We start from the raw sequence: 15,438 nt of genomic DNA, 5'->3' as shown, positions 1-15,438 counted from the left end.
AAACTTTTTTGGTTTTTTTTTTTTTTTTTTTTTTTTAAATTAACTGGTTTCCTGCATCCAGTTACATTTGTCCTTAACATAAAATATTACACTTGCCCCCTAAAGAATGTGGTCAGTTCTTTGTGGAAGTTTTAGAAGGAAAATGAGGTAGGAAATCCATGCTCAACCTAGTGTCAGATTTTTGTATTTATCAGAACACAGGGTGTTAAAATTCTCATCAAGTCAAGTCATCACAATTCTCAGATTCCTGACAGTTTCATTCCTTTACACATCATAAACATAACTTTTGCAGCATCCAGTAAATTATTTGTTCAACAAGGATTCAAGATCACAGTTGCCAAGGTTGGCATCTTAGCAACAGTCTCTGTGGGAATGAACAGAAGTGAGCATGCATACAAGTAAAGGTCAAATTACATTTACTTAAAGAATTAAGAGCCCTCAGATGAACCTTCTCTAATGTCTATTAACATACTTTGAATTGCCACAATTGCAAGACAAAAATGGCTTAGCTTGATAGGTAAAATATGTTCACCTAAATCATTAGACCAATACAGTCTTACAGTGTTTCAAAGTCAAGAACACACATGTAGTCAGTGAAAGCACATGAGCCAACAGGCTGCGTAACTAGACTGTTTTGAATGCATTGCCCATACACTATGTGCAGAATGATAAAAATTACTAAGGTCATATTTCCTGAGCTCTTTCCTGTCATATTCTAGCAATTCCAAAAGACTGAACTTTTCTCCATGCTTATTTTCATTATATTTAACAACCAACCTACAGGTTATAGATTTCAATGAAAACCACAGGCCTGTAACACAACTGGCCTCAGTTTCAAACAGAATGCATTTGAAATTTTAAGCTAGAGTAAAAAATTGCAAATATTTCTGCTGCATGCAGTGCACTGTGCTCTATTAAGGTCCTTACCTCCAACAGGACTATCTAAACAATATACTGTATATGTGTTACTGTATATTCTTACCTAACAGAGACAGATAGTCCCTGCATTTCACATTTCAACTTGTTATGGCTTAAGCCCAAGTAAAGAAAACTATAGAAATTTAGAAGATAATAAACAAACCTTTTTGGATCCATGCATTCACTGAGATTCACCATCCTTGGACCCATGCCTCCCTTTTGGTTTTTCTCCCATCCAACAGCTTTTGGACAATCTGACATATTTAAAAAGAAGGAAAGAAAGAATGAAAGCCTTAATATCACAGGATAAAAAAAAGAAATTTTGTTGGATTTAATCTTGTTGGAAAAAAACAAACGAATTCTAAACCTGCAAGTAAATAATCTGTATCTTAACAACCTCGTATACATTGCTATACAAATTTTGCTGTTTTACATCAACCGAAAGCACTGCTTTTTGGAGAAGTGCTTTATTCTCAGGTGTCCAATGTGCTGCTTTTGCCTGTTCAGCTTGCTTCAAACCTAGGACACAGATGGCATCATTCCCCATCAAGCCTCCGGATCTTTAATGTCAAGCAGACTGCTATGTTCAGAACTCAGTAAATTCATAATTCAGAACTCAGTAAATTTTGCCAAGTTCAATCATCTCTTCATGTTCCCTAGACCCCATCTGTAATTCAATAGAGAATTATAGATCCTAATTATATAATAATTAAACAATTCACAATGACGGTGTGTAAAGCATTCAGAACTTCTTGGATGAAGTAGAGAAATTTTGTGATACTGTCCTGTACACAGAAATTAAGTCTGAGTTTATGTTCTAATGTTACAAGTTTATTGCTTTAAAATACATCTGCCTACCTCACTATGGGATTGAAGAAACAATTCCACTCTGTAGCAGGCTTCTACCATTTTAGAAATAGAAAGTTTGCATCACATGAATTCACTATTATATGCATTTTTTCTAGCTGAGGGACTGTGTACAAATTTAGCAAGAAAAAAAGAGACTAATTCCTAATTGCCTGGGCTTTGTATTTCATATAACACCAGGAGGACTCTTCTTTTTTTTTTTAAATTAGAAACATGATTTAAGGAGGAAAAAATTAAAAGAGTATGCTCTCTTCTTTCTTTTGTGAAGAAGGAACCTTTTCCTTTATAGACATTTAACAGAAATTAAAATAATTTAAAATCCATTTGAAATAACTTAGCATAAGCAATGATATAGTAGTATTAATTTATTTTTTCCATCTTCACAGTGGTTGAGGAGGGAGAAAAAAAATGGGAAAGAATTTTCTGCTTTTAAATGGATTACCTGGGCCAAGGACTCTCTCTGGAAGTTTTATTTCAAAGATAATGCTGTGTGTTATGTCTCTCACTCCTTGCATGGTCCTGTCTCTGAAGCAGAGCACTTCAACTGACTGGACAATGCTGCCCCTGCCATTTGAAAAAAGATAGAGACATGCAACTTCTTTAACAGGAAAGGGACTTCTTTTAAACACGATTTCACACAGGTTTAGTCTCTTGCAGATTCTGCATAAGGCTTTTTCTGTTAGTACTGGAACACTGTTGTTCTGATCAGGTATAAATAAAAACAATTGCTTAGTATGTGAAAATGACTAGTTTGTTGTGAAACAGCTCTAAAGACATGAAGCCTGTCCTCTGTCATTTATACAGTGCTGCTGGACAAACTGCATATTTAGAGGAATAAAGAGCAGGGAAGCACTAGAGCACACATCAGGTGACATGATGTACTTTGTCACGGCACAAGCAAGATCCTCTTAGTTCTCGATATAGTATCACTTTTCCTCCTTATGATTCAAATCCCCAAATCAAACAATTAGAATTTTAGTGTCTAAAAAACTCTGAATCTCAGAATGTATAAAGCTCTCTGGGCACTTACACATCATTCTACGCTACAGTTCAGCTAGCAGCCCAGAAAACGCCGTACCTAAATGAGCATTTCTTCTCCCTGCTGTGTGCTTTGTAATAAAGTGTAAAAGTCAAAACTATGAAAATGCAACTTTTACATTTTTGTTACAGCAACCCAATTTTATATGATACGTTAGATGATACTTTTTTCCAAATACCAGAGTTTAAAACTATGTCCTGTCTTCCCAACTTCTGCCCAACAAAAAATTCAAGAAGGTACGCTACAAGAAAACCTAGAGTATCTGATTTTCAAAATGTAGGTCATCTATTACTTGGCACTAATTAATTATAAAAAATCATAGAATACTTTAAACAAGATTTGAAACAGCTAGAGGGTATTGGCAGGGTCTGAAGCATAAATTTCCAGGTACGTGCACGCATGTGAGGATTAGGAATAATAGGAACTTGTGACTGACGGAAGTAAAAAACAGAATAATATGCAAAATCAGAATAATTGAAAATGAGTCATGTCAAGGTTAAAAGTTAAATCTCAGGTGCATGATACGAATAAAGCACCATGAGGGGAAAAATGCCTAACTTGATATCAACCAATAAATAATCTTTGTGGGAACGAATAAAATAGATACCATTTGTGGGCTGCCAGGATCAGGAAATTTCTCAGTGGCCATCCTGGATAGTGGGATAAATTACATGGATCATAAACTCCAACTGTCACCTGCAAATAAAATTGCTCTAAATGAGAAGTCATCTATCCATACTGATATTCAGTTCACAGTAAAAGTTATCTGGCATTTTTAATGTAAAACTTCTGGACAGAGAAGGCCTACACGCACATTTTATGTATTTACAAATGTTTAATACATGGTCACACTACATTTCAGTCAAGCGCTTGCCACAGCTTTGAGATTTGTTCAGTTTAGCCTCTTTATGGACATTCACTTTTCACTACAGTATGTGCACCTTCCTTATCCTCCTTAAACACACCATTATGGGAGAAGCTGAACAACTGAAGCCTTGCTCTCAAAATAAAATTCTGTATTGATTTTGGGATGATCAAAAAGTGAAAGGGGACAGACCAGCAAGACATCAAGTCAAAGGAAAAACAGCATAAAAATCACTTGTAAAGCCAACCTTCAAGATGGGATGTAAATAAAGGAACTGGACATTCTACATTGTCTCATGTTCAAGCAATGTAATACCATGCTTGTAATTAAGGCATCTAAACTAGCAACTTACTTCACAGTCAATGCAGAACCAAAACACATCCAGAGATTAGAAAGATGCCACTGCCTACCTTTAGATATGCTGAAAATCTGAACTTGGCCATCACTAGTGATACTTGTGTCTCTCACACCTACAGAGCTCTTCTCTCCTGCTTCTTTGCCTATAGATGGACTTAGAGTGACTGGTCTCAACTCTACCACACCAGTGAGGTGTCCCTACGAACAGTCTGAAATGCAGATGAGCCAATCTAATGGATGCAGATAGGAGAAACAGGGGCCCACTCCTCATCCCTCCTCCCAGCCATACACTGCTGCTGCTTTGCAACTGCTGACTCAAGCAGCCATAAGACCCCTTAGTAAGCCGATTCAATTCCATAAACTAGAAGAAAATTAACTCAGCAACAGCAAAAACGTATTTTTCTTCCAGGGGAGCAAGTTCAGTTGGCTCACTGAAATACAAACTCTACAGGCAGTATCGATGCAATAAATCTTATCCAACAGGTCTAAAATTTTGGCACTTCCCTCCAAAGTGAATGTTAATGAAGAAATATGTTCCAGATGATTACAGATTTCTCTCATACTGAGAATGTCCCTATCTAATTAAGTATACTCTTATCTTTGACCCATTATTGTAGTTATACTACTGTTTAAAATCTCAACCTTCACATTCTTATTTTACAAAGAACAACTGCAGACCTAGGTCTTAATTTCAGAAAAACAAATTTGAAAAAGCAAAAAAATAATTGAAGATCAAGTATTATAAAACAGAACTAAATTACTTTCATAAGGTGTGACAAGACCTCCTTAAAAAAAAAAGTCTTTTTTGCACTCATTAGCTCTTCACCATAACTCAGAGTTTTGTTTCCTAACACTTCAGTGACATGCAAGATAAAAAAAAAGTTTGAAGTTCACCAAAAATAAAGACAGTAAAGCATTCAGAAAGGCCTAGCAAAGTTCAGCAGCTGAGCAACATGATCAAAAACAGAATTCAGTGTATATAAACAGAAGCCAACCAAGCCAGTCAACTCTTGCTGTGATGACATCTGCTTCATGTATCATTATAATTCTTCGCTAACTGAAAGCAATGGACAGTACTTTACACTCAAAGGACAGGCATGATCTCTGCATTGAACAAGAAGAAATATCCCAGCCTCTTCTGGTGCACAACCCATCTATCTTCCTAAATTACAAAGCATTTACCTTGAACATTCTTATAACATGTACTTGTGGCAAAACACATGTTGAAAGTTGAAAACTTAAAGTTGAAAACTCCCATATAGTATTACCTGCTTACTGTTACCACAACCAACAAATACATAAAACATGAGTACCAATTTTTAGTACTCAAACAATAAAAGAAATGTTTTGCATTATTATAGCATCACAAGTAAAGTGGTTGGAAAACTTTAATCGTTATGCTAACTCTTTCATAAACTTATGTTGTTTCTGTTTTGATAATGAGGGAGACAGAGCATGAAGAACTTTGTTTTCAAGCTGACCATTAATCTGATGTAACTGGGCTTCTGCATAAGAACTAGAGACACTTAAGACAAAAATCAGTCCAAGCTGCTGGTCTTTAGCTATTTACCCAGTCTATTCATTGGCCAACCATTGTGCCTAGCTCACTAGTATAGACACTTTTCAAACCATTTGTAAATTAAACATCTGTAGATCATGAAAAGACATAAAATTCTCCTTACCTTTCCCCCTTGGTCTTGGAAGAAACCATCCCACTTTTTCAGCAGAGATATCACGACAGAATTGTCATGATACTTGATTAAAAAATAAGGTAAGGCTGTAACCCCTTCTTTCTGGCAAAGTTCATCATACGCTTTCTGAAGTGCTTGAATCTAAAAGCAAAGAGACAACTGTAACCAACAATCTCATACAGAACCACAGAAAGTGTTTTAGCACCTGGGAAGGCTAGTTCACCCAAACAATCTTATAATATATTGTATTCAGAAGTTTTAAAGCCTATTATGACCGCAATAACTGAGATCAAAAATTCAGTTGCAAAACCAGCATTTGTCAATGCAAATTTTAAACAGGAGCATTACTATCGTTGCCTCAAACTGATCTACCAATAGAAATTAAAACAAGATAAAAATCTCATTCTGATAGCCACAGTAGCTTTATAGGAAAGTAAATCTGTCTATTATTAGCAAAAGAACAGATTCCCATTCAATTTATTTTGTTACATGTATTTTCCCTGTTTAGTTGAAACTCTGTCTTTGGATCGTGACAGGTATTTTTACGCTATTTATTACTACAGAACTAATGAGGGTCTTCTCAGAAGAAGGGAACTAAGCATTTTTCACTGAAAAAAACCCTGAACTGTTTCTTATTGATTATTATGCCATTAAAAAGCCATTCACGGTTTTGCATTAGCCTCCATCAAAGCAAAAAGGCACATGTGGGCAAGTGGATTTTTTTTTTCGTCCTTTCGCATTGTAATATGAAAGAAACTACAAAAAATTGTAAACTTTTCTCCTAAAAAAAATAATCTTCCCTATCCAGTTCTTTTTCTTGTCCAATCATGCATTTTATTAACAATTTTGTAATTGCTAATGACTTAGCTCTCCCAGGGGATGCTCCTTTAAAAAGTTTCTTAAAAATATATGAGTTTCAAAAACGTAGCTATATATTCAATAAGCTGTATATAAAAATTAAAATTAACATAATCACCTCTTCAAGCATTGTTTGCCACATCTGCATCTAAATGATTAAAGCTGAAGTGATGCTAAGCTGAGAGATTTTATACAATAACGAGAAAAGAGGTAAACAAAAAACCCACATGGAAATAAGAAAAGTGAAGATTTTTAAAGAAATTAGATTATCAAACTAACTCAGTATGTGCTAACAAAAATATTAAGTTTTACAGCCCACAAAACTGCTTAGTGCTACAGACTTCATGACATTTAGTATTTTGAATACCTGATTTAATGGGAATCTGTCACTAAGACACACTGGTTTCTGAATTATATGTATTCCATCAGGGAAGCAGAGAGCAGGGTAGCAAAACCAGTAATAATAATGGTACTTTTTTAAATCCTAGAAGAAAAAATTTGTAAAATTAGATAATAAACATATAAATCAAAGTAAATTACGGTTTGGAATACTAATCATAATTGATGGTTGATGATACTAACCATACTAACCATAGTTCTCTCTACTTCACAAGGCATGTGTCGTGATTTTAGAAAATAATAAATAATACTAGAAGACTTCCCTTCTCTGTATATGTAACTTTCAATTCGTTAAACATGAAACAGTTGCTCTACTTTTACTAATATCTATAAGGCCATCAGGTAATCTTATACATTTGTAGAAAAGAATATGAAACGGCACCAGCATTTTTTAAAGAATGCATCCTAAAATATTTTATATCTCTACATGAGAATGGCTTATTAGTTGTTTTTTTTAAATGTTTTCAGACATCTTAAGATGTCTGAGAATGATCCTGGTAACATTAATATGCTAATACTAATACAGTATTTCTCCTAAAAAGAAACTACTTCATCATTTCCACTACAATGCTCTAAGTATGAGACATATTATCATTACTCACTGCGAATGTCAGCAGCAGGAACCTGTTCAAGAGCATAGGGTTTTCAAGAGCAGCTCCAGATTTTATTGATTCCCATATCTGTCATTGATTGTGGGGACAAGAAGGAAGAGAAAGGGCAGAGAAACAAAATACCAAGGTAGCATGAGAACAGCTGCAGAAATCTTTAATTCTTCCAGCTACCTTAAAAATACTGAAATTAATGCTATTACCTTTATAATCCTTTTAGCATAGATAAGACACAGACATGCACTAACACAAAAAATTATGGAAGCTGGGGAACAAGAGGAGCATTAGTTCACAGATCAAGCATGGAGCATCAAATGAAACAAAACAAACCTCATCAGGAACAGTCCCTCGTGTATATGAACTATTAACACTAGCACAATATAGAACATACTGTGATATTAATATAGCCTTTTATTGTACTTTCATCTTTTTCATTTATGGGATCTATAGATACTAGATGTGTGAATAAGCTACTAGGAAATTTGATCAAAAAAATGGCGACTTGCAAGAAGGCAATACGCTGCATGTTGGTGAGACAAGAAGCTATAATACTTGTATGAGGCAGACCTGTTTGATCTTTGTCTTAAAAATAAACAAAAAAACCCAAAAACCACGAGTGAATAAAGCATTCTGACCTTCCCAGTTTTCCTAAAGGTAGATATTGCATTGTACTGGGATGCACTGCCTGGGAAGCACTAGGCCACAGGAACACAAAAAATTCATAGCCTTGAGTGAAGGTATGCATGAAAACTTTGCTACTCGAGGCCAGCAGGCAGACAATCAATCTAATTAAAGGAATCAAGGACTGGTCAAAGTGAAGCGTCTCAAAAAGAAAAAGGTTGCCTTAGTTTGATTTTCACTTCTCCCCCAGCCATGACATTTAATTTAGTTACTTACAGTGCAAGCAGACTAGCCCCCTCCTTTGACAGCCACCTTTTTCTTGCTTTATCTCAGTCTTCTGGTTGTTTTGGAGCTTCCCCATCACTTTGTCACACAGATGGTTTGCAGTAATCTAAAGTTTAAACCTGGCACTTCCTGGTTTCTGGGTGTCAAGACAGATTTTAAAAATGTGCTCTACAGAATTCAAGTCACTGACAGCTCCACTGTTAAGCTTAAAATGTGGCCTAGTAGAACGCTGAATCAAGTCCTCCAAGTATAATTAGCTACTTTCTACTGTCTTGTAAAGAACAGTTAGAGTGTAAAGAACAGAATAAGTTAAATCCTGCAGCTACTATATGGGTGAGTATGGACACTATCTCTAATATTTGGGGCAGAGGCTATAAAGCACTTGAATGGCTATTTCCAAAGACTTTCTACCAGTTGATTTGATTTTTAATCTTACCTCATTTGCTTCTTTTTCCAGAAGTGATTTCTTATCACAGGATTTGAAAGTCTCAAAGGTGTTGGTGTTATACAATGTTCCGAAAGCAGGACAGCAACGTGCTGGTATTGAAGCATTCCTGAATAAAAGAAAGAAACCTCTGGGAACTGGATACTAACGCCTTTAACATGATCAGCAGTAGTAGCAGTAGCTATCCTATGGTGTAAAGTTGCCCTGAAATTGTCAAACGATGAGGCACAGTAACAAAAGTTAACGACAGTTCTAACAAAAACTTTTTTATGATCACAATGCTTTATTGAACATGGATTGGTACAAGAACCTGTGCAAATACACGTCTACATTATGACTTCAAAAATATATCAGGCATCTGTATTATCTCTAAGCAAGGTGGCATTAAATCACAGACTGAAGATTGTAAAATTCTGTTCAAATATAAACTATCCATGACAAACGTGAGTTTCACTAAGAAAAAATTAAGACTGAACTTTGGATGTTGGTATTTCGTTCACATAGAGTTACTCAGTTAAAATTCTATGTTTAAGAAACATCCCAAAGGAAGCCTAAACCAGAAAAAAGATTGAGTAGCTTTTATAGTTTGTAACATCATCAGTTGGAGAAGCTGCTGTTTGCAAACACAGTATATATTTTTTCCCCCTTTTTGAATGTAAATTAGGTAAAAACCCTACAACATTCCCTTAATTTATAGATCTGATTGATTTCATCGACTCCTTTAACATCGTTCTCTCAAACTGATATGTTTCTGACCACTGCTAAAACTCAAATACAGCAAATGTTTAAGTTACATAATAAACACACATGATGTAGTTTCCAAAAGTTTTTAAAGCTAAAGGGAACTCTTCATGATCATCTAAACTGATTACCTACAGTACAGGAACAGAAGTACAGAAAATTACTACAGTAGAAGGAATAATTAAAAACTCCGTAAGTGGATCTTTCATAATTTTATTTTTGTCATAACATTTGAGAGCTCAAATACCATGGTACCATCCATTTTTTCCTAATCTGAAATTCCTGTTCCCACTGTCGCAGCTTTCTTCCAATTGCACTTTGTTGCATATGCTTTCAGTATTGTACCTAAAAGTTCTTACATAAGAATTAATGGAATAATATCTCCTAAGAAATTATCTCAAAATGCACAAAGCCTCACTAGGCATCCATCACTAACATCCTCACCAAGCAAGGCAGCGAAAGTCACTTCTGTGATTTACAACTTTATAATCCACCAATTTAAAACAAACAAGACACTAACTACGAAGACATCTGTTCCTATGTTAGTTATACTAACTTAGGCATTTGCTGGAAATGAAAACCATGTGGAAAAAATATTTCCCCTCTCATCTCATTTTTGCTGTGTACACTGAGCAGCTTTGGTTTACCCTTCACTTTGCGGGTAAAGGCAAAAATACAAAATTCCAGTCATAAAGATTAAATACTTTGGAAGATATTACAATGTAATAACTAGGGATTGTAAAAATTATTTTGCGATCCTAATTGTAATGATGAATCCTCACTAAATAAAGATCTAAGGAAAAATTTGACCAGAAGTCAGATGACTGAAATATCCTCCCTTACGCAGAAGAGCTGAAGAAATGGAAAAAAATGGTATTTACATAAACATATATACAAACAGTGAGTGAATTGGAGACTTACCAGCATATTTTAAACTCAGCCCTTCAGATGAATATACTACCTCAGACACAGGGAGTTAATGTTTGCGACTCAAAGCAGTCTCTCTACTGTTATAAAGTTCATGAAAACGTGTATTTATTTTCATGCAGAATTTGTCCAAGTAATATTATGTATCAAAGCGTTACTGTTATGCAAGGAAAGTGTCTTCACATACAAATTAAAGTAAACCACAGTACATACTTACATATCAAAGGCACTAAACTCCAATGTCAAGCGAGCTGGCAAACCCAAAGGATCACCTGGACAAAAAGCAGCAACATGCTTCTTTTAAACTGAAATACATAGATTAATGTCCCTCTTTCCATTAATGTAAGTTATAAATTACCCACAGACACACCAGAATTCACAGCTCACCCAGCCGTGTTTTCTAATGCTTCAGCAAAATACCTAAAATATGTTACACAAATACTTAGAAGAATGACAGGAGAAACCCAAACTACTAAGCAAGATGTTCACTTTCTACCTACCATTGTAATAGTATCCTTTGATAACTTTGGGGGTCTCATCCAATCGGTACTCATTGAGTTTCTTCTGGGTTAGTTCGTGCCAGAATCCTGCATCCAAGGCACTACTGAAGGGAGCAAACTGCAGCTTTGAGATTTCAGGATCTACAGGATGGTGCACCTCACTACTGGCAGTTGCCATGATTTTAGTTAATGATCGCTGTTAAACAGAATTCTGTAAGAGCAGATATGCCTGGTAAGTATATACTCAATTGACCATATTACTCATGACTACTCCAAGCTTCTTTTTAATACATTTTGTTGGGTTAAAGTGTAGAAAGCCTTACTCCTCTGAATGTCTAAGTAACTCCAATTTTCAACATTATTGAGCAGGTCCTTTCAGTCCAAGCAAAGTCCTTCCAATTTCTTGTATGTAAAATTATGAAAGGCAAGTATATGTTCTGTTTGGCCAAGTTGCCTAGAAGGATTCGATTTCCTGACAGACATTCCATGATTTCTCCTATTACTTAGGATATTACATCTGAACTGTGTACTTCTGAGTTATATCTTGTATTGTGCTGCCACAGATAAAAATAACAAAATGCTAAACACTGTATCTGCATTCCTTCTGTTATCTAGATATCTATCTAAAAGCCTATTAGTACTATTTAAGTTCTGATGGCATTTAAAATCCAAACTAACATTTCATTTAGCTAGGTCTTCACTCTCAGGCTGTGGTGACAGTTGAACACTCATAAAGCATTTACAAATTAACAAGTAAAGCTAGCAAAGGGAAACTAAAACCAAGAAAAGTCTTGCAGCCAGTGAAGGGCAAAGCTGGAAACAGAACCTAGAACTTCCTTAACAGTTGCACTAGCCATTAGAAAGCCAATGTGATTTACAAGTCTAGATTACTTCCTTACAGTTCTTCTCTCCTAAAGGTCTTCGCGTATGGGGAGCATTCTTTATTCTTTTTTTTTTTTTTTAACATGCAAATCACTACTCCACATTGGCTGAATGGTATTCCTATAAGCACATAGTCTTCAATTCACAGCACTTACAAATTTCAGAATTTTAGACGCTACCCCAGAATAAGGAGAAAAACATCTCAACTAGGCTATCAAAAGTCTCTACTTCAACTAGGCATAACAGTCCCCTTGCTCATGTTAGCAGCAGCATTCACTTCAGTGTGAGGTGATTCAGCTCAATCTGCTTATCTTCTTGAAAACTCCTAAAATAAAAATGTTGCCATCAAGAATGTCTTTTACTTACTGTTAGTATTCCTCCTCATGCCTATACCTACACATATTAAGATGCAAGTTTCAGAGACACAGTCTGTGACACGAGTATTCAAATATACATCTAGGGGAGGGAAGGTCCTCCTATTACGCATTTCATTCTGTCTTTGACTATCTAGCTAGGATAAGCATAAATTTTGCAAAACAAGGATTTGTTACATACTAAAAATAAGATTTTAAAATATTAGTTTTAAGACTCCTTACAAAGATATGAGCATATGCTATTTATCACAACACATCCATCTACCAAGCTAGTAATTGCTGTTTTCTAAGTCCAGAAGGGAGATCAACAGCTATCGATTTAGGTTTGTTCACAACACTTATCAAATCAACCATTTGAACTCAAACAACCTTCAATTCCTTCAATTAACTGATCTTTAAAGACTAAATGTTTTAGTTTGCACAACATAATCCCACATGATAGCCTTTTGTTACTGATCCTTCACAACACCTGTTACCTTTACACATGGATCAATGGTAGGATTTTACATATAGAAAAGTCAAAATAAGGTTCCCAGCATAGCTATGTTATCTGACACCAATCTAAATAGCTGCACTACAGTTTTGCTGTACTGTAGCTTGGATTGAATTGAACAGTTCCAAGTTTATTGTCCTGTGAAGTCATTTGTGCAACAGAAACAGAGCTTACATGATTTTCTTTCATGCTTTTTGGAACAGGGGGAAGGGAACGAGAGGTGGTTTTAGTTTCTTAATAAGTGCCAAATAGCCAGCTCTTCTCTGAAAGAATTTCTCAAATGTGTCAAAGTTAATTTGAGAAAGACAGTTATGCGTTTCCTTACACGATACTTCCTTAAACAGTCTTCAGTGTAATCCAGCTGTTGCTTCTACATTCAGTTTATACAATTTATCTCCTTCTACTGTAAATGCTTTCCTTACTTGCTGGTGAGTTGTGGAATGTGGTTTTCTGGGTACAGGTTTGAGATTTTCCATTTTTCATGGTGAAAGCTATATGTTTCAGTTCTATCATGATGTCTTGCTTTAACTGGCATATTGCAAATATGCCATTTTGTTCCCTCTGTACCCCCCTCCATTTTGTTGTGGGTTTTTTTTCCTTTTCTTAATTTTTAACAGCAGCTGGAATTTGTGGTAATATGAATTTTGATAGCTTGCTTGAAAAACCTCTGAAATCTCTTTTCATTAGCATGAAAAAAGTCACTTTCTTGAAACTTTGCAAATACTGTAACTATAAAGAACACAACTAACTGCATGGAATTTTCTGACCAGTTTTATAAACTATAAACCTCTTTTTCTCTGTGTACAAGTAGTCACATAAATTAGCAAACATTTAAATTTTACTACTACATAGGTCTTAAGCTACGAAATTTAAGTTGTACAAGTAGTCACATAAATTAGCAAACATTTAAATTTTACTACTACATAGGTCTTAAGCCTTACGAAATTTTTTGTTTGTAACAAAATGTCACAGAAAGCTCATCATAAAACAGGCAAAAAATTGCTTGTCATATAGGTATTAGCAATAACAGAGTCAGATTACATGGTACTTTATGCCAAGACTTCCATAATAAAACTTTTATTCAGCGGTTCAATAGTTGCCTAGTCACTATTAATACATTAAATCCCACCCTCCACTTTTTTCAGAAGTTTGGGAAGGTATTACTTAACACTTCTTTTTTTTAATTAATAACAAAAAGTAACATAAAGTTGTTACTTTCCTTGCCAGACAAGCTCTATTAAAACTAGAAGTTTACTCATTTTGAGTTTTCTTTAAGTTAAACATTTCACCAGTATAAAAGCTATGTGTTAGGCAATAAAAATTTCTCCTATACCCTGGAGAATTAACCATTAAAAAAGCTGCTTTTCTTTTTCAACCTTTGGAACAGGTAAAGTTTCATTTTGCCTTTTTTTTTTTTGTTACAATAATTATTAATTAAAATTATTAATTTACCCAATACTAAAGTATATTGTCAAACATTTTAAGTGATCAAGCAGCCAGCTGACAGTACCTAGCAGTACCTGAGTAACAAACACTGAAAATACCAGCAGGAAAGCATCCACTGGGAATGAATTTTAATACCCTACTTATTTTCGTTATTACTGTACCTAACGAGTTGTTATTATTATAAAACTGTAGGAATAAAAACAGGGGGGCTCACTACAACATGCACATGCAAACACAGAAACATATACAATCACTGCTGATGTAGTGACACTTTTGAAAATATTCTTTAATGTACTTTGATGTAAATATTCACTTACATGCTTTCTTAAAACAAGATCAGTAGGCCAACGTAAATTTGTGCAAGAAATTTTGGAATACTGAAATAAAAGATGAAATGTATACATTTTGTAGAACTTGCATACAGAAATTCACATACAGCCTCTAACAGTAGTAACAGTCACTAGGAGAATATAATAAAGAAAAAAAAAAAAAAGACATCCAAAAGTTTAAATGCAGAACAAGCTGAGTTTCAGAAGAGCCCAGTTGAAAAAATGTGCTTGAAGTGAAAAGATTTACCAGTATGCTTTAGACACTCCTAAGTTCTGTGACTGGTAGGAAATTTAACAAGTGTGATCAGCTACGATAACCCGAAGTAAAGATACACTATCACTAGTCTAAGTTCTGGCACTTGTTCTTAAATATGCAGGCATTTAAAACCGATCTAATGGAGGAATATATTAAGTGAAAAACACGCCAACACTTTTAAAAATGTCTTCCCCCGACAGACATAATTAATCTGTTGTAAAAGTATGATTAGCAGTTTAACAGCATTTAAAACTACCATGAAGTTACAGGTTTTAAACCAAATTCACATAACCCCCTAAAATCTACAGCTTTACAAAACTTTTTATTCTGTGGTCCAGAGTTGAGTATTTTGAAGACCTCCTTTATATCTAGGTGACAAAGGAAATTACTATTTCCTACCACTACATAAGGGGCACTTTCAGAAAAGCTGGTTCTTGGCTGAAGGACGTTAAGCTCGTCTGATGCCCGTTATCAAGCCCATTTTCTTCCTAAGTCTTCCCTATTTCTCATAACATTATTGACACAAAAAGGCAGCCT

General features: G+C 35.0%; 1 protein-coding gene across 1 annotated transcript in view; it reads right to left on the bottom strand.

Annotated features, from left to right (window-relative positions):
- The window catches only part of ATG7 (autophagy related 7), a 114,038-nt gene extending 99,344 nt beyond the window's left edge, over positions 1–14,694 (bottom strand). The window contains exons 1-10 of the mRNA XM_009287053.1: positions 14,634–14,694; positions 11,122–11,332; positions 10,839–10,893; positions 8,945–9,062; positions 7,597–7,674; positions 6,963–7,079; positions 5,729–5,878; positions 3,432–3,520; positions 2,228–2,349; positions 1,082–1,172 (exon numbers count right to left, since the gene is read on the bottom strand). Coding sequence (XP_009285328.1) covers positions 1,082–1,172; positions 2,228–2,349; positions 3,432–3,520; positions 5,729–5,878; positions 6,963–7,079; positions 7,597–7,674; positions 8,945–9,062; positions 10,839–10,893; positions 11,122–11,299 — 998 coding nt within the window. The 5' untranslated portion in view covers positions 11,300–11,332; positions 14,634–14,694. The remainder of the gene's footprint in view (positions 1–1,081; positions 1,173–2,227; positions 2,350–3,431; positions 3,521–5,728; positions 5,879–6,962; positions 7,080–7,596; positions 7,675–8,944; positions 9,063–10,838; positions 10,894–11,121; positions 11,333–14,633) is intronic.
- Between the last annotated feature and the right edge of the window lie 744 nt (positions 14,695–15,438).

The sequence above is a fragment of the Aptenodytes forsteri genome, unplaced genomic scaffold (assembly GCF_000699145.1).
Source record: "Aptenodytes forsteri isolate BGI_AS27 unplaced genomic scaffold, ASM69914v1 Scaffold105, whole genome shotgun sequence".
Classification (NCBI taxonomy): domain Eukaryota; kingdom Metazoa; phylum Chordata; class Aves; order Sphenisciformes; family Spheniscidae; genus Aptenodytes; species Aptenodytes forsteri.
The sequence above is the reverse complement of the archived record's forward strand: the minus strand, read 5'-3'. Positions and strand labels throughout refer to the sequence as shown.